The sequence below is a fragment of the Pseudopodoces humilis genome, chromosome 25 (assembly GCF_049639895.1).
Source record: "Pseudopodoces humilis isolate 2021_Gansu_Grassland_sample_001 chromosome 25, ASM4963989v1, whole genome shotgun sequence".
In the NCBI taxonomy this organism is placed as follows: domain Eukaryota; kingdom Metazoa; phylum Chordata; class Aves; order Passeriformes; family Paridae; genus Pseudopodoces; species Pseudopodoces humilis.
In genome coordinates this window covers 772,288-791,475 of record NC_142224.1, presented here as the reverse complement: position 1 = coordinate 791,475, position 19,188 = coordinate 772,288, and the positions used below count along the sequence as shown (strand labels likewise).

Here is a 19,188-nt window from a genome sequence, read left to right as displayed (position 1 = left end):
CCGGGGCCGGCAGGTTAATGGTGGGGATGGTTTCAATGAGCCAGGAAAGGAACTGCCCCTCGCTCAGCCAGGGGAATGAGTCAATGGGGTTAACTAGGCTCGACATGAAAACACGAGTATTTCAGCTGGCTTTTAATTGTTGGCTAAGAAATTCAGTTAATCAAATGTCAAACATCTCCCTCTGCTTTGGTCTAAAGTGAAGAAGGCTCTTTTCCTGAGGAGGAGGGAGAATCCAAAGGAAAAACCACACTGGTTTTAAAAAAGAGAAATAAACCCCTGCTCTGTGAGTCTCTTACTTGATTTTAGTTACTGTTGATGTGGTTCTCTGTCCTTTAAAAATAACACTTAAATCTGCATCATTCCCCTCTAAATTTTATTGCAAATCTTATTTAAACCAGGCTTTATTCCTATCTTTATATGCATATATATGACTGGGAATATTTTTATTATTTATTTCAGGTCAAATTTAGGACCTTTAAATATATCTAATAAACAAGTAAGGATGTTTCAGACTGTACCAGACACTTCGTCTTACGTCAAGGTAAGACATGACAGCATCTTTAAACAGGTAATGTCAAAAATTACAATCCTCCCAAATTCACAGTCATTTGTATTGGTTGAAAATCTTTCCCTTTCTTACTGAATTTAGCTGGAAAAAAAAATCCCTCCATCATCAGTGGGAGAGGGGTGAGAGGCTGAAATAAGAAATTCATCATTTTGGAAATGCACAAGGCTGAGTCAGAAGTTGTATCACAGGGACAAACAATGAGTTCAAGTGTCCTTTCCCGTTCATGGATGCTGGGTTTGCTGGGTTATCCCATGGTCAGGCTGTCTTAAACCCCAGCGTGCTCCTGGTTTATTGCTCTGGAAGCAGCTCAGCCGTGGGGCTGTGCTACTGGGTTATAGCCCAGAGTTCTGGCACAGTGCTTCCTTCAACTTCCTTCCAATTTTCTGCTTTCCCAGCCCCCCTTAGTCCCGAGCCACGGCTACATTTCATTTCTCTTCTCTGCCCTGCCAGCTTCTGAATTCCCTGTGCAAGATGATCTGTGGAGTTGTGTGGTTTCTGAAAGGTCCATTTCAGAATGGATTTAGAGGGGGAAAATATTGAATGAGTTAAAGGCAAACATCTCTCTCAGGTGCTGAAGCAATGGATTGTCACACCAGGCAGTGCTGTGTAACTCTGGGACTCCTTTCTGTGCTCCTGATATTGCTTTTTGTGCTTGAATGTTTCCATGCAATTTGGTGGGAAAATTAACTTCAGTTGTTTTGTTTTTTAATTGATATTCCCGGATCTCACACTCTAAAGACTTTTTTGCATATTTATTTATTTATTATAAGTTAAAAAATAATGGATCTTACAATGTATTTCATGGGCCACTTCTGCCTCTTTCTTTTTTAAAGATTAAAGCAAAAACCAAAGCAGGGTTGGCACAGCCTTGTCCCTTTATACCTCAGTTGAGCTCTATATTATATTTGACATCATATAGGGTTTTTTTCACAACAGCTCCCAAGAATGTAAATAAACCAAGCCTGGGACATCTGGGTTACACGTTTGAGGCAAACCCAGCATGCAGCAGCACTTAGGGAAAATCTAAACCACAAGCCTCTCCTGTCTGTGAAGAAACACAGGAGGGTGTTAACTAGAACTGGGTGAATAATTTGTAATGAATAATTTATTACAGGAATTTGGTCTCTCTTTTTTTCCCCCTTTCCTTCTCTCAATGCTCTGTGCCCCCACTGGGATTTTCGTGTGCATCCACATTATTGGGGATGATCCACTGAACGATTCCTGGGAATAATCCTGAGGTTGGGCAGCTCATTGGGACAATCAGCAGTGGAAATGCGAGCTTGGGATGATCCCAGGTCCTGTGGCTTTGGGTGAGCTTGTGCAGCTGCTCCACATTTCTACAACAAATCCAACCAGGAACGGGCAGGATTCTCCATTGGGCTGATATCCCCCAAAATCCCTCTCCCACCTCGGTATTTCAGGGAATGTCGGTGAGTTCATTTTGCTCATTAAGTTCACATAGCTCTGGACCAGGTTCTGGAACAGAAATTGTAGAAAACAGCTGAAATCCAAGTCTGGGGAGGGCAAATCCCCTCTGAGTTCAAGCAAAGGAAGATGTTCCACAGTGTGTGACTGGCTGTGGCCAGCTGGAGTCCAGGGATGTGGGAAATGCCCTGGGCTGCTCTGTTTGCAAGGAGGAGATGAAGGCCCTGTGACATCCTCTGGTGTGGTGTCACTGTCACAGATCCAGGGCTGCTCCTGTTAGGAGCAAGATTCCTTTGGAATCAAGTGGAGCTGAGAGCCAGGCCTGAATAACTGAGTGTCCCAGCAGGACTGAGGGAGCCTGTCCATGTCTGTGGGAGCAGCCTCCTCGGGAAGTCCTGCAGGGAAAAGGCTGGGACAGAGTTCTCTTCCCAGAAACTTGTGCTGTATCCACCAGGAAGAGCTCCCCAGGTGAGCCTCACCCAGTGTGGAGGGAGGGATGGGCTGTGGGATGCTGGACTCTAACACAGCCTTCCCTCCTTATTTTGGGCAAGGACACTGTCTCTGCTATTTTGTCTGCAGAGCTTGTCCCACATCGATGGCACTGGGGAAATGATTTGTTCCTGTGCTTAAAATAATCAACAGGATTTCAATGGAGTCTGATCCAAAATTCTCTGGAGACAAAGAAAATGTCTGCTGCTGACTCTCAGTGGTTTGAGCTGGGCAGCTCTGTCCCAGTGGGACCAGATGGTACCTGGGCAGTTCATTCAGAGCTGTTCATAAAGGTGGGAAAGGGGTGAAATTCAAGGAAGTTTGAACCTTAAACACAGGGGTGACATCAGTCTCTGCTCCTCTGAGTTTGGTGGCAGCTTCAGATGACACAAATGCATCCAGAGGCAGCAGAGAGGCTCTGTCAGTGCCTGGCTTATTCACAGAAGAGCTGGGATTGATGGATGTTCCAGGCAGTGGGAAATGGGGGTGTGAATCCACTCCCTGGTGGAGTGAGCTCGGTGCTCCTGAGCAGGACAGCTCCACTCTCCACTGCTGCATTTCCCCATCTTTAGAGTGTGGGTGCAGCTGAACAAGGTCCCCCTGGGACCCCCCTGCCTTCCTTCCCTTCCTGCTGCCCCACACTGACCTGGGAGGGCTTCCCAAGCTCTGGGGAGCACAAGGTTTAAAAAGCAGAAGATTGAGTCCCAATTCCTCCCTCTTTCAGTGTCTATTTTGCTTGTTATTATTACTTTTCATGTCATTCCTTCTCCACAAAACCTTGTTTGCTGTCTTCTTTGTTACTTTTGTGGGATGTGTACACCACCCCCAGCAGAAAAAGAGAGTTTGGGATTGATCTTTTCTACAGATCCTCCCCAGCAGATGGACAGTGTGCATTGACTTCAGCTTTGTGCCTGACAGAAAACACCTTGCCTCTCTGGGCTGGAGCCCTTGGGGTGTTCCAGGAATTCCCAGGAGGAGCAAATTCACCAAATACCCTGTGATCACCCTCAGGCCACGGGGTTCTTGTCATGGCTTTCCAAATGCAGGCTGAGAGGTGACGTGAGGGAGCTGCAGGAGGCAGAGGAGGATTTCATTTGAAAATGCTTTGTTTTAACAAGGATTTTTATGTGGAGTCACTCAGATCGGAGCTGAACTCCTCGGTGCTGTAACCTTGATTTCTGTCACAGCACTGAAGAGTTATCAAAAGCACTGATAAAAGATCCCACAGAACACCTGACAGGGAACCCAACCCCACAGAACTGACAGGGAACCCAAGCTTCTTCTCATACCCACTTCTTGTAGGGGCCTTAATTCAATGGAGGGCTGGGAACTCATAGAAACGAAAAATAATTTTGATCCTTGGTGGCTTTTTCTGCATAACTGTAGAAGAATTGCTATTCCTCAGCCCATCAGGGACTGACTGATCTGCAAGCATTTAATAATTCACAGTGTATCAGAGGGTGCTAATCCAAACACAAGGATTTGGGATTTTGGAGAATGAAACACAAAATATAATTGGGAAATTAAATTTTAAAATAAGACAGCACTGGAATCCTGACTAGAGGGATATGGAAAGAATTAGGGCCATAACATAGCCTCTGAAATCTGATTTTTTAATTATTACCATTGCAAGGAGCTCCTCCAGGTCACAGCAGCCCTCGCTCCCCTCCTGGCCTGCCAGTCTGTGGTTTCAGATGTGTGTAAAGCGGCACAAGGATCATTTCGGGAGTTCATTATTCACTCGCGCTTTTCTTCTGCCCTTGGGCAACATCCAAGCGCTTCATGTCCCCCTTTATCGCCTCCTCCTCAAGCACTCAGCGCTTCTGCTTCTGCTTCCCGTGCCCTGCCCTGCCCGAGGCAGCCCGGGGCTGGGGTGAGTCTCTCTCCCTTTCCTGCCCCTGGAGCTCCTTTCCTTCTCCTGGAGCTCCTTTCCTGCCCCTGGAGCTCCTTTCCTTCTCCTGGAGTTCCTTTCCTGCTCCTGGAGCTCCTTTCCTTCTCCTGGAGCTCCTTTCCTTCTCCTGGAGCTCCTTTCCTTCTCCTGGAGCTCCTTTCCTTCTCCTGGAGCTCCTTTCCTTCTCCTGGAGCTCCTTTCCTGCCCCTGGAGCTCCTTTCCTTCTCCTGGAGCTCCTTTCCTTCTCCTGGAGCTCCTTTCCTTCTCCTGGAGCTCCTTTCCTTCTCCTGGAGCTCCTTTCCTTCTCCTGGAGCTCCTTTCCTTCTCCTGGAGCTCCTTTCCTTCTCCTGGAGCTCCTTTCCTTCTCCTGGAGCTCCTTTCCTGCCCCTGGAGCTCCTTTCCTGCCCCTGGAGCTCCTTTCCTGCCCCTGGAGCTCCTTTCCTTCTCCTGGAGCTCCTTTCCTTCTCCTGGAGCTCCTTTCCTGCTCCTGGAGCTCCTTTCCTGCTCCTGGAGCTCCTTTCCTGCTCCTGGAGCTCCTTTCCTGCTCCTGGAGCTCCTTTCCTGCTCCTGGAGCTCCTTTCCTGCTCCTGGAGCTCCTTTCCTGCTCCTGGAGCTCCTTTCCTGCTCCTGGAGCTCCTTTCCTGCTCCTGGAGCTCCTTTCCTGCTCCTGGAGCTCCTTTCCTGCCCCTGGAGCTCCTTTCCTGCTCCTGGAGCTCCTTTCCTGCTCCTGGAGCTCCTTTCCTGCTCCTGCTGTTTCTGCTCTGGGGGCAGTTCCCACTCCAGCCTCTCCAGGGAAAGTTCCTTGGAGAAGGGGGAAAGGAGAGGGCAGCGAGGAGCGGCTGTCCCGGGCCCAGTCCGGCTTTTCCTTCCCTCTGCCGTGCCTGGAATGACCCAGCCAGTCCTGGTGCCCCTCGCCAGCTCCTGCCGAGAGCGGCCCCGGCCTTGGGAAGGGCACGGAGATGGATTTGGCTCCGGGAAGGAACCTCTGTGCAAGTGAGGGGTTCTCGCTTTAAGCCCGGGTTTAACTCAGCCGTGAGGTTTGTGGTGCAGCACAAAGAAGGATATTCATGGAGGGGAAAGGGGCTGCGTGGCTGGGAACAATATTGGGTTTGTTCTTGCTCTCCCTCCGCCTGGAAAGTTTACAGAAGCCCTAAAGAGAGAGGGGGCAATTTTTTTTTTTAAGGACAAAACAGTGAAGTTTTCTTTGGAGCGGGCACTGCCAAACCCTGGCACGGACACGTCCCTTGCCCGCTGAACAGGAGCAGAGGACAGGTTGCCAGGAAAGAATATCCCGGGATTTCGTTTGTTTTGGTGCCTGCTGGAGCGAGCGAGGTGAAGGCGCTGCAGAGGGAGCCGGGAGGGCTCAGCCCGCAGGTGCTCAGGGATGCTCCGGCGGAGCGGGCAGAAATCTGCCCGTGTTCCCAGGAGCAGCTGCAGAACCTGAGCCCGGCAGGAAAGGGAAAACTAAAACCTCCCTGGACTGGCTTTTCCCCGGTTCGGGTGCTGATGCTCCTTCTGAGCGCATCCTCCAGCGCTTTATCCCTTTCTGCCTATTCTTTTTTCCCTTTCCCCCATTCCTGGCACCCCGGAGGGTTCCGATCCTTCTCGCTGGGCTCGGGAGGACGGGACGGGCACCTCCAGAGAGGGTGGGGACTGCAGCAGCCTCGGGGACAGCAGCTCTGTCACTCACCCTCCGCGATCACTAATTCCCTTTATACCCAGTCGTTCCTCTTCCTTTCCCTTTTTCATTTCTCGGGGCACAGACGCTGCTAAATTGTCGGACTTCAGCAAGTCGTTGATTAACGCCTTATGACAGCTTGGTGCTAAAGGATTTCGGTCTTGTTTTCACCGACGTCTCTACTTTAAAGAGAAAAATCCCTCTCCATGTCCCCGTGTCCTGCCTTTTTCCCGTGCTCAGCCCCCGCGCTGCCTGGGGAAGGGCTGGCATTGCTCCTTCCCCACTTGACCTTCAAGACAAGGCTTGAATTTAAGTTGAGGAGGGAGAAAAGTTGTTTTTCTCCTGGATATGTGGCACGTCGGATCTTTCAAAAATTATCCGTGCACAAGGGACGAGCTTTTCCAGTGACCTCCGTCTTTAGGCAGCAGCAACCAGCCCCCCTCTCCAGCCCTTTTAATGGCTCCGTTCTTTCCCAATTTACAGAAAAACGCCCCCTCCCAATATGCTGGATCCGGGAAATTTTCTATTCCAGCCCTCCCTGTGCTCTCCCAGCCCCGTGCTTAGGAGAGGAGGTGTTGAGGGAAAGGGGAGCAAAAGGGAAGAAAAGAGAGAGTGAATGCTAAGGGGGAAAAATACTTTAAATCTTTCCTGTAAATCTCCAAATATATGAAGTCTGAGGAACAAATTCAAAGCAGGCACAGCCGCCTGAAGAGAAGTTAGAGAGAAATATTCTGTTCCATTCAAGCGCATCAAGGGTCTCGCTGAAGTCTTGTTTGGCTAAGGTCAGACGAGACTGGGTTTTCCAATAAAAATAAATCTCAAATTAATTATGGCCTCAAGCGAGGGGCCAGACGTTCGGAGCTAGTGCACTGCAGTCTGGTTTTTTGGCCTTCAGTATTTTTGTTTTTTGTGCCTCAGCTTTTCAATAATTGCGGGATGGGGGAGGGAGGGCGGGGGCTGTTTTATTGGGACATGGAACTCAAATAAAAGCAGCCAGGGCACCCCTGGCTCGCCCCGCTTGCCCCTCATTGCGATGTAGCTTCAAAGCTACTGCATCTTCTCCACCCCACTTTTAAGACATTATGTTTTACTTAGTACCGATTAGCGGGGAATAACTTCCCGGCTTCAGGTTCCCAGATCTCCTGGGCTGTTCCTGTAGGGAGGAGGGATCCGATCCTTCAGTTCTGCGGCTGGAAAACTCTCCTGATTCCCTTTTATTGCTGCAGCTGAAAAGCGGAGCTTTGCCCAATTAGTTGGGTCTAAAATTGGGATTCGTTTCTGGGGATCAAATCCCAAGGCTGCAGTTTGGACTTTCGCTTATAAGAATGTGGGGTTAGAAAATAAACAAACACGTCGCGTTTTCCTTTCTGCCATGGGGTCGGTGCCAGAGCAGAGTCAGAGCCGGGGATTTTAAACTTTCTCTGGAGATGGGGGAGAGTTTCCCTCCAGTGAAGGCTGGAGTGGGATAAACTCTGTCCCTCTGCACGTACAGAATGATGGGAATTGTACACAGGTTTAGAGAGAAAAGAACGTATGGCAGGTTATGTAAAAAGTGGTGTTATTAGATATATAATACACGCGAGGTACCCAGCGCGGGTTATGGAATTACACGTGTATTGAATGCTCGTTTTAAAAAGGGGACGATTTGTCACAGTTAGTGGGAAATGAGGCACTTTCTAGCGGCGAAGCCAGGGCGTGGATGGGTGTTGGGGTTTTTCTGAGCTCCCCTCTCCTATCACAGCGTCAGTTCACAGCGACTGTTCCAGCCTGGGCTCAACCAGAGCTCGGCTGATGCTGTCGGGGTCATAGAGGGTGACACAAGCCAAGCCCCCCTCCCATCCTCGGAAAATCAGATTCCCAATCTGCAGTGGGGCTCGGGAAGGTTTTCACTGTGTTTATTCCTAGGGAATAACCGGACTGTTTTAATTATGAAGCGATGCCCGCTAATCCCGTGTGGGTAAGAGACAGAAAATCCAAATCTTTGGGGTTCTGCGAGGGACTGGCACCGAACCACAGCGAGGGTTAACTCCTCTGGGTCTGGACACGAAACGGCTCCAGGCCACATCCCCCCAGTGGCTCCTCATTCCTTCCTTTGGCATCTCTCCGAACACGGCGTTTTCACCTCCGTGTGGGGCTGCAGCTGCTGGGACCCAGCCCGGAGGTTGGGGAGCGGCGCTGGGGATGTGCCAAGCACCCGACATCAATGCTCAACTAATTAAAAACTCCGCTCGACAATTCCGTTCATTAACGGAGTGAAAGAGAAAAATAATAACAACAATAATAATAATTGAGGAGTAACTTTCTATCCAGCCGATGTAAGCATTTGAAATGTTCCGTGGTTGCCAAGATCAAATGGTTTTCCAGATGTCTGGTGGTGACCACATTAAACAGGTCCTGATTCCTGTGCTGTACGTACATGTGCATCCGCAGGGTGAGCGACAGATCCAGAGCGGCGCACATTGCTCAGCTCCCTTTTCTTGGTTAAATGCGGTTCAAGAACAGTTAAATACTCAATTAAACAACACTTAAAACCTCAGCCAAATACTCAGTTAAATAACAATTAAATACCCAGAGTCACGGCACAGCCACTTGGGATGATTCAGAGTTTGGTGTACTGAGGTTATGAATATTCCAGCCTCTCCAAAAAGTATGGCATAACTTTAAAAGTGCCTTTGGTTTTGAGGGTTTTTTTGGGGTTGTTTTTTGGTTTTGGTTTTTGGGTTTTTTTTTTTCGGGGGGGGGGGATTAAAACAAAAACAGAAAGAAAAAATAAAGAACAGCATCTATTTTTTGTTATTTGGGAGGAAAACAGCAGATTGTTCGGCTTGTCTTTAGAGTGAAAAAAGGGAGTTTCATTCCCTTATCTCTTGCATTCTCCCAAATGTTACTTAAGACCTAATACGGGAGGAAAAGCCCGGAGCATCCCTGACAGACCTGGTATCAGAAGTGACTTGAGCAGGCTCCATTCGAGTCATCCCCAGACATGCAAAATAAGCCCCTGCGGGTCACGATGCCCGTTTGGCCATAAAATGCAGAGTTGGGTTCCTAAAATCTCTCCCGGTGGGATGGCGGGGGGTCTCTTCGGCAACTTCCCGTCTTTGGGAGCGCCGGGGATGCGCGGCAGGGGCAGGATTTGTTTGACCCTTCAGGCCGGAGCTGGGCAAAGGGGGTTTGCAGATGTTGGGCTCGGGGTGTTTTGAGGATGCTGGGCTCCTCTCCCGTGAGCTGGGAACGTTTTCAGGTGGTTTTCCCCCCCCGTCTCTCCCGGATCCCCGGCTCTCCCCCACTGTCGGTCCCGCAGCCCCGACTCTAAGTGCCCTGGGAGGTCCGTGGGTGACAGAGGCTCCTTCCAGGGGGTTTTTTCCCCTTCCTTCCGCGGTTGAGATCCGCAACCTGTCCTCCCCATCACCCTCACCCGCGTTGTTTGTCGGGGCTGGTGGCGAGAGGAAACCCTTCGGGTTTTGAAAGGATGCGTTTCACTCTTCCCTTTAAGCTCTCGCTTTTCTGGTCGCTGCAGGCTCCTGCCATGTGGGAATGCCGAGGGGGGAGCCGGGACCGGAGCACTGCCGGGGGGGCAGGACAGAGGGCAGGGAAAAGCGAGAGGAATGAGGACAGCAAAGAGTTAACCGTGATTTTTTTTAATTGAACTCCAGTTTTGTGGCCCTAGGCAAGGGGGGACCTGACCCCGCTAGCTGCATCCAGATGTGCTGCTCTCGGGGGACCCCGGAGCAGACAGGAGAGGCCGGGGGTGCGGGGCTGGCCCTGCGCTCCCCCTTCACCTCCCGGCTGCAGGCGGCCTCAATCGCTGGCGAGCAGCGAGCCAAAAACCTCCAGGTCTGGTCACGTTCAGCCCCGTGTCTGCATCCGAACTGAAAAATTGTAGCTGAATTGATGAGGCTAATTTCAGAGGAGGGGGAGGGAGGGGAGGGAGGGGCAAGGGGGATCTGCGGCTCTCTCCCGCCAGCTTCGGGCTTGGAGAAATAAAGTATTAATAAAGCATCTCTGCCGCAGCCGGGGAGAAACACCGGTGGCATTATTGCATTTCCCTTTTGGAAGGAGCAGGGGCAGGATAACTTTGGATATAATTTTGCTTTCCCTCATCCCCTTCCCCGTGGCTGGACTAAAGACAGGGGGGAAAAAAAAGCCTGGACACGACTGGCACTGGACAAGGTAACGCTCTCCACCGATGGGCAGGATGCCCTCCTGCCCTGACACTTTTCTTTCTCGGCTTCACCCCCGTTTCCCCCCTCGGCTCTGCCCCCGGGTTGTGGAAGTGGGGCAGAAGGGCAGCCCCGGCTGTTGCATGATGTGTTCCGCCGTGGTTATTTTTCCGAGGCCGGGGAGCAGGGGAACTGGACAGGCGGGTATTGTCTCCTTTCCCCGGCTCCTTTGGAAGGGTTCGGCTTTTCCCGGAAAAAGGAAAACGCGCGATCCTCCCCTGCTGCTCGCTGCGGTTTGAATGAGAGGGAGAATTGCACGTCAGCGGAGCGCTAAATTCGGCTGTTCTGATAATTATTGTGAGGTTTTAACATTTTTCTCAAGTGGGGTGTGTCCCCTCCGCTCGGAAGGGGTTGAACATCTCAGCGAGGAGCTCGCACTGCGAGAGGAGGCTGGGAAAGGACCCCCGGCACCTGAAAGAAATGACGGAAAACCATCCCGGTGCTTTCCTTTCCCAGCCCCATCTCCCAGCCCGTCAAACGAGTGGCAGTGACGGGAAGGGGCGAAAGTGGTCGAGAGTCTCTCCTTGTCCGCAGCCCCATCCGCAGCCTGTGTTTAATGGCTGGGGCCGTCTGTCTGTCCTGCATTATTGCACTCACCGCTCGCTCCTGCCAGGGGCTGCACCCTCGGCTCACGATTCGTGCTGGGAGACGTGAAGGAGAGGGCTCGAAATATGCTTTAAATACGTTTTAATCGCCAGACTTTTTCTTTTCTCCCTCCGCCTGCTGTCACCGAATTGCATTTACGGTTTTCTCCCCTTAATTTTTCCCGTTGACTGGAAAACGCATTAATAAAAAATCTGTGGGAAGAGACGGAAATTCGGTGAGTCAGGCTAAAGCTGCTCCAGCCAAAAGAAAAAAAAAAAAAAAATGGCAAAACCCCACGTTAAACTAAACCGTGGGATGACACAGGCTGGCTAACACGGGCTGGGGTGCGAGGCAAGGTCTGGCTGGCCGGGCTGTCCCAGCGACAAACAAGAGCTGTGACAGAGGTGCCTATTGTTCTGTCCCTTCTTATCTAAATGGAGCAAATATCCTGTATGTAAAATATATATATTTTCATCAAGAAGGCAGGACCAGCGTAGAGACGAAGGTTTCCTCCTCGAGTGACTTCACTTCCCAAAATTAGCAGAAAAAAACGTTTCATCCGGTTAACTGTCTCTTTTTCGCTCTGCTGCAACAACCAAAGTTAAAAAAAGAGGGACCGACAGAGAGAGAGGGAGGGTGAGAGAGTGGGGGAGAGGGGGTACGGAGAGAGCAACAAAACCGCTGGAAGGGCAGCGAGAAGAGCGAAAAGAGAGAGAAGGATAAAAAACTTCAGGAGGCGTCAGTCGCAGGCTAAACCGGGTCAATGTGTGGAATATTGCTGGTCCCGGCTGGAAGTTATTCCCGATGGACGGCACTATTAAGGTAAGGGGGCAGGAGGGGCTGGCGGTCCCCTCTGCCTGGGGGGGCTCTGGGAAGGGGCGCGGGGCTGGGGGCCGACTCCTGCCGGGCTCTCTCCTCCTCCTCCTCCTCCTCCTCCTTCTCCTCCTCCTCTTTCGCCGCCGCCGCGTCTCGCGGCTTTCCCGTCTCCTGCCCAGGGCTCGGGGGCTCGCGGCCGGCTCGTAGCCCCGGGCCAGGGCCCGAGGAGGGGCCGGGGCCGGTCCCGGCTCCGGGGGCCCGGTTCTAGTGGCAGCTCCGGGACCCGGTTCTAGTGGCAGCTCCGGGACCCGGTTCTAGTGGCAGCTCCGGGGCCCGGTTCTAGTGGCAGCTCCGGGACCTGGTTCCAGTGGCAGCTCCGGGACCCGGTTCCAGTGGAGGCTCCGGGACCCGGTTCCAGTGGAGGCTCCGGGACCCGGTTCCAGTGGCAGCTCCGGGGCCCGGTTCTAGTGGCAGCTCCGGGACCCGGTTCCAGTGGAGGCTCCGGGGCCCGGTTCCAGTGGAGGCTCCGGGGCTCGGAGCCCCCCCAGCTGTGCTGTGCCCCTGGCCCCGCTCCCGGGGCCGGCCCCGGCCGAGAGCTCTCTGGCTCTGGGGCTGGCCCGTGCGGCTCCTCCGGCAGATTTTTGGGGCTTTTTGGCGGGGAAAAAGCCCCGAGCTGGAGGAGAAACATCACCCTGGCTTGGGGGAAAGGGAAGCAGAGTGTGGCAAACAAACCACCAACATAACCAACTTCTGGTGGCCTTGAGCAACCAGGGACGCTGCTGGGGCTGGGAGAGCGGTTCCCCTCCTGCCCTCCGGCCAGCCGGCCGCTCCTTCGGCCCCTGGAAACATAAACCGAGCCCTTCCAAGCTCCCTGAGGTGCTTCCCCAAGCCCAGGCAGCAGAGGGCTGGCTTTGGGGGTCCCTTGTGTGATTGTGACGGGATCTTCTTGGGGGAGCGCTGCGGAACAGAAGCAGCTCGAACAGAGGAGCCTTGAAGCGAGGGACGCTGTGGGTGTGTTTGGGTTGGAGGATTTCGAAAGATGCCTATCGCCTGGCTGGGTGGGGTCTTGAGCTCTTCTTAAAAGTGCTTTTTATTTTTTTTTTTATCTTTTTTTAAATTTTTTTTTCTCTTTTTTTTTATTTTGCTGACCTGGGTAGAACGAAGCTGCAAACAGGCAGGAACTGAAACTGTCTCCCTTAGACTGAAGCTTGTGACAAGTGCAAAGTTTGGATGGGTCTCAAGAGAAGGGGGAGGGAAGGAGATGGACAGGAAGAGAAAATGGAAAGAGGAAAGAAAGAGGGAATGAAAGGGTGAACGTCAGGAAGGAAGGGAGAAAGCAGGAGTGTTGAAAGCACAATATTTGGAAGGTACAGCTGGAATAAGACAGGCTTTCCCCTCCACCTCCTCAGATCTGTACAAAAGTAACCTGGCTCTCATTCAGGATACATTTAATGCACCACAACCTTCTTTGATTTGTGGAGCCCTAAATACTGTGCAGTGAAAGTGCAGAAATTCCCCATCTGTGCCTTTGCTGCGGTGCACACATGGACCCACTTTGGACACAGGCCAGGAGCCCCGTGCCCCATCCCCTGAGCAGAGCTGGGCCATTCCCCTCTCCCCGTAACTCCTGCAGCCCCCGGGAGCTGCTCCTGTCCCCGCTGCACGGAGCTGCCCCCCCGGCTGCGGTTTGGGGATGAGGAACTGCGACATTCGGGCTGCCTCAGTCACGTTGGAGGCTGCGGCCAAAGGAGGAACTCGGCCACAGCCCAGGTCAGTGCCCCAGGCCTGGGCCTGCCCTCTCTGCCCCTGCCCTGCAAGTGCAGCAATCCTCAGACACAGGATTCGGAGACAGGATCTCCTCCTGGGCTCCTTCTCGGAGCCATTCCAGGGCCAGCAGCACTTTGCAGGTGTCCTGTTTGTGCCCTCTGACAATGTGCCACGCACTGAGATCAGTGCTCCCGTTCTGCCCAAAGAACTAGCTGACACTTCTTGTAAATTGTCATGCTGGGCAGAAAACTGGGTTCCAGGGAGTGCCAGCCCCCCACCCTGAGAGATTTGCTGCAGGGAAAGGTGAGACCCCCTTGCCTGGCTTCTCACAGGTGAAGGGCAGCATGAGCGGATGTGGCTTGAGATGCTGCTATGTTTTTGGTGTGCTGAGCTCAGTATTTAACCTGTGTGCAGGGTGGGTCTGACTCCAAGGGCACGGCACAGCAAATCCAGGCACATCCAAAGCAAAGCAATTTAACAGCAATTGTGCCCTCAGCTCTGCTCTCCCATGTAGGCATTGATTTATCGCAGAGCTCTGCATTTGTGTTGGGAAAAATATGGCAGAAAGATGCACATCAGTGACTGGAGAGCAAGAAGAACACAGAGAAAGGTTCTTTCATCATCTACAGCAAGAGCACAGGGTGGGCCCAGATGAAATCTGAGTTCCGGCATGGGGAAAGGCGCTTCCCACCCCAAACTCAGAAATATTCCTGTACTTGGATAGGACAAGAGCTAGATTTGGGACAGAGCTGTGCCCTCCAGATGATTTTCATTTTGAGCAATTTAAATTTGACAAGTGACTTTTTTTTAAGCCTATGCAGTACTCTTCCACAGACAAATTGTTTTAATTGAGCTGAAGCCTTTAACTGCAGACTGGCAGATGCAGGGGTTTGGTCCAGCCTACTTTGCCAATCTCTCCCTTTGCCTGCAATCTCCAATATTTGGCTTGTACTTTCCTTTTCATCCTTTTATCAGAAAGGGTCTTGATGGCTCCCTGACTGCTGGTTTTAGCTCCCTGGAGTAATTTAACTGCACACCTGCCCAGCTGCAGGTGAAGGGATAAATCCACTGGAGCCTCGAGCTGTCCCAAGGACTCCGAGCAGGGGGAACCAAGGCATGGTCAGAGAATAAACGTGGCTGGGATATCCTTGTGGACATGGATGCCTTGTGGACATTGTGTGCAAGTGTGAATTGGGTCGTCCTCAGGCTTCCAGCCCAAACAGGGAATTCCATGGATATAAGCGTAAAACACAGGATCAGCACGGGATTTTAAGTCATCATTCCCCACCATGCACTGACTGACATCTCATGTGACAGTACTGAGCCAATGCACCATAGAAATGAACACATTTTTATTTATTAACAAAAGATTATTTATCTCTAAGAGAATTAGATCACCTGCTGAGGAGGTTGGTGGTGATTTTTGCTGCACTCTGTAAATAATCTGTGTAATACCTGCCTGGCTGGCTTGGGAAGTTCCCCCTGGAGCAATGCTCAAAGAGCTCTGTGGAGGAAGAAGTGCAGGAAATCTTTCTGAGTTATTTCCACCTTCTGTTCATATTCTGCAAACAGCACTGGCAGATGATGATGGGAGCCAGTGAAACTCCTGACCCTTGTGTTTGCACTAATTTTAAATAGTCACCAACATTTTTATTGTGCCTCTAAACATTCAAATCCCATCTTCTTTGGGTTAACACCCCACTTTGACTGACTTGTGTTGTGTTTGTGGGACTTGGGTTTTATTGTCTCACAATAAATCAGAAAAGGGCACATCTCATCAACTGCAAGATGTTCATGCATGGCCTTCCTCACAATAACAAATGCTGTGGTTTCAAACTGCTTTAATTGTTTCAGTTCCACTTTATGTGTGGAGAATAATTAAAGCAAATACACTTGCCAGAGCCTGCTTGTTCATGAAAAAGCACATTTTGTGTGGCTGTTGCCTTCATTCCATGCAAACAAATTTATCCTGATGTGGCCATCAGAGAGCCCCTCTGAGGGACGTTCAGAGAGGATTTTGTATTATTCAAGTGGAGGACAGCTTTGAGTGGAGGACTCGTGTGTTGGTGTTGCTATAGCAAAGGGTGGGGCCGGGTTTTGGAGCAATCACTGTCCTTTATGAGCTGGAGGCGTTTGCTCTGCTCTCAGACTTGGCCATCAGGATCTCAGACTAAGAAAATGTTTCCTTTTTGAGAAATTTTAGTGTCTGTTTGGCTCTTTTTAATCACCCCTGCTTTGGTCTCTGGGGGATGGCCTTTCCTGGCTAAAGGGTGTTGACTCCTGAGGCAAGGCTCCTAATCTCCACATTGGAAAAATAAGAAATAAATCACAAAGGTTTGAGGGACAACTTTCCATGTTGCTGTCCCTCAAAAGCAATTTGGAACAAACCCATCTGGAATTTCCAGGGCATGAACAGGAATATTCCCTCCTACCCTAATCCCCATTCAAAGATATTTATATTGCATAATAACTTTCTAACATCAAAAAACATTTAGGAAGGTTTTATGATGGGGATATTTTGATGCTGCTGCTTCATTTTCCCTTCGAGATCTGTGTGCAAAGGGACATCTCCTGCCTTTGCATGAACTTCCAGCCTCGGTGTCCTGCTGGGTCCTGCCAGCTCAGAGTGTTCAGTGCTGACTCCCACTTGCCAGCAAACACCGGGAAAGCCTTTTCCGAGCCTGTAGTGTATTTTTTCCTGCTCAAAAAAGGATGACTGCTCTGAAGTAAACCTTTACCCAACAAAACAACGTAACTGCTTGGATTTGAAGCCCTTGGGGTTTCTCTCCGAGGCTTTGAGGAGGTGCTGAGAGCCTGGTGTAGTTTCTCTTCACCTTCACAGGATGTGGTCACTCAAAGGAGTAGCAGTGCATGTCTTGAGGATTTAATGCTTTTATTTTAGTTATTGATTTTAATTCTGGGCTGTTCCTTCTGAGATGGGGGAAGGAACAGCTCCTGTCCCTGCTTGCAGCATTTCTTCCACTGGGAGCTCTGTGGGGTGTGGGATGTCGTTCCTTGCAGTGTCACCATCAGGAGCAGCACAGGGGAGGCTGCACCTCACAGGGAGCTCTTGGGTGACACCCTGAGAGGTGAAATATGCTGGGGGAAGGGCACGTGGAGCAAGCTTTGCAGGCAGCAGAGTTTATTTCCTTCAGGTCTCCCCTTCCCAGACTTACAGGAGCTTTTTCCTCTAGAGTTCAGCTTCCATCTGCTCCGAAGGGTCAGGTCCAGAACACACGTGTGTACAGCCTCAGCGCAGAACATCTCCCTGTCTTTTTTTCCCCACAACCCATCAGTGTTTGAGGTTCCTTTACAGCCCCTCATCAGCTGCCCTTGGAAAACAAAAGTGTCTCCTTGTGCTTGAGCTTACCTGAGCACTTACAGAGAGACCTCGTGCCCCAGCTCAGTGCAAACATGCACCAGCAGGAGAATTAGAGGAGCCAAGGGAGCCTTAACTTCAGGGTTTCAGGTATTTGTGGGTTGGCTGAACCCCTAAAGCTGCAGAAGCCTGTGCGCATGGATGTTGCTCCTAGAAAAAGCAGCTCTAACACATCAAGTTTAGTTCTTGGTTTGAAGCCAATTTGCACCAGAAATGTGAAATTCTCTTCAGGTTTCTCACCTGAATTGGACAGCAGGTCTGTTTCCCTGCCTGTGCCTGTCCTGTGCTCTGCTGCACACCTGAACACAGGTGCCCCACGCACATGAAGCTCTGGCACCTAAAAGGAGCTGTTTGAGGCCACCTCAGTGACATGGGGCCTGTCACACAACACTGGGCAAGGGCCAAGGATGTTTTCTGAGCCAACAAATGTTTTCAGACAAGACTGTGGCTGCACATTTATAGCTGGGTTTGAAAATACAGACTAAAATATCCCCCCCAAATGTGGGTTTCTGCCTCCTTTGGGAATGGTTTATCTGAGGTGGAGCCGAGTTGTGGGTGCTGTGTCACCTCAGACACCCGCGTGTCCTTGTCACCCTTAAAGTCGCATGAGCAGCAACCTGTGTGATAGGACAGAGCCTGATCTGCTCTGCTGAGCTTCAGGTATCAAAGCCTTCAAGATGTTGATGCATTTTCTGCTTGTTTTCTTCCTTCCTCTCATTAGCAGGCCCCATAATTACTGATGTGTATCTCCCTGCCAGTAACACCCACCTGGAAACCTGTCTCTGGTACTGAATCACCACAAACGGTGCCTCCCTCCTGCCCTTCCTCTCCCACCAGAAGCTTTTCTTTCAGCCCAGGGCAGAGCCCCAAACCAAAGGGATGTGCAGCAGTGGGTGCAGGAGGTTCAGGCTCTCCTGAAAAACCTCTGGCTGCTCCAAACAGCACCAAAGGCAAAACTTGGGAATAACACCCTGACAAGGACCAGGGGAAATAGAGGAAGAAGGTTCAGTTACACAGGGGTTGTGCAAAATTCCCAGCCTTTGCTTCTCTTCAGGATGCTGTACAGAAAATGACCCTTCATGTGCGTCCAGCATTCTTTCTTTTCCTGACTTTTCACTAAAATCCAGTAAGAAACACAGTCCAGGAGAGGAAGTGTCATGGATAAACTTAATGCATTATTTGCATTTATCTCCTTGTTCTTCTAGCATAAACCAGCCCAGGACTCCACCAGGGCTGGGAAGGAGTCAGAAACAATTAAAATAAGTTAGAAAGCCTTAAGCCCAGCCTGGCAAAGCTGCACACCCAGGAACTGAACGTTACCATCCTTGTCAGTCATCCAGAGGCAGTGAAAAATAACCCAGTGGGCAGCAGAGCCTCTCATTACTCATCTGCTGATTCCTCATTCAGCAAAAAACTGCCCTTCTTAATACTGCTGGTTTTGATCTGAGGGGAAGAGATAAATCAGCAAGAATACGGTTTTTTAAGTTGGTTGATGAGTGAAAGAAAGAAACTGGAGTAAGGTATGGTGGGGTCAGGGTGGTGAGTTCAGGAAACTGACTTCTGTATGATGTGAAAACACTTTTTTGAATGGCTTTTTATGGCAGCTTTTCTTAAAAAAAAATTAAAAAATAAAGAAGATCATGAAAAGATTAGGAGAGGTTAAAATACTCTTTTTACAGCTAAATGTAGAATTTGACTCCCTGGTTTCTCCTGAATATCTCTTCTTGCTGTTCCAAGCTTGATTGACTTATAACTGCATCTGAACCAACCCCACATCAGTTCCTTTTTATCAGCCAGAGTGAGACTTCCTGTGCTCTGCAGTCTGGTTTCCTGATGTGTTTCCTTTTTCCTTTTAACAGAACAAAGGAAACTGTAACTCCTCTGCTGCTCCTGTTCCCAATCTCCTTGGGACTCCACACGCTCTTACCATCCAACCTTTGCCTTGTATTTCCACTGCCTGGAGTTCCAGTGCTCTCTTCATCTCTGCCAGCAGCAGAGGGGCAAGAACTCAGTGCTGCTGAAAGGAAAGCACTGCCAGAGCCATCAGCACTGGCAGCTTTTAGTAGTTAAAATGTAGTAAAGCAGGAAGGGGAACTCCTCACCCAAAGGCTCGGTGTGTCACTGGAGATACTCAGAATGTCCTGCTGAAGCAAGTATCAGGTGTTGAGGTCTCAGTGATTTTCTCAGGCTGATGTTGTGAACTTTGATACCTGAACCTGGGAATTTGTGTCCTGAAATGTGTGGGCCACTGGTGGAAATGTTTCCCAAAATGTCACATATGCACAGCCACTGCCCTGGCACACAGCAGAACTGGCAGCCTTGTATATAATATTTTAATCTGGATTATTTTCAAACCACCACACTGAAGGG

At 50.6% G+C, this 19,188-nt stretch overlaps 1 protein-coding gene across 3 annotated transcripts in view; it reads left to right on the top strand.

The window, feature by feature from the left end:
* FLI1 (Fli-1 proto-oncogene, ETS transcription factor) overlaps positions 1 to 19,188 on the top strand; it is an 85,436-nt gene that overhangs the window by 1,596 nt on the left and 64,652 nt on the right. For 2 of the 3 annotated variants that reach the window (XM_088066755.1, XM_088066756.1), the window contains exon 2: positions 460 to 541. In XM_088066755.1, coding sequence (XP_087922881.1) covers positions 503 to 541 — 39 coding nt within the window. In that variant the 5' untranslated portion in view covers positions 460 to 502. Of the gene's footprint in view, positions 1 to 459; positions 542 to 11,401; positions 11,679 to 19,188 lie in introns of those variants that run through there. The other variant, XM_005528430.3, reaches the window with a different exon arrangement.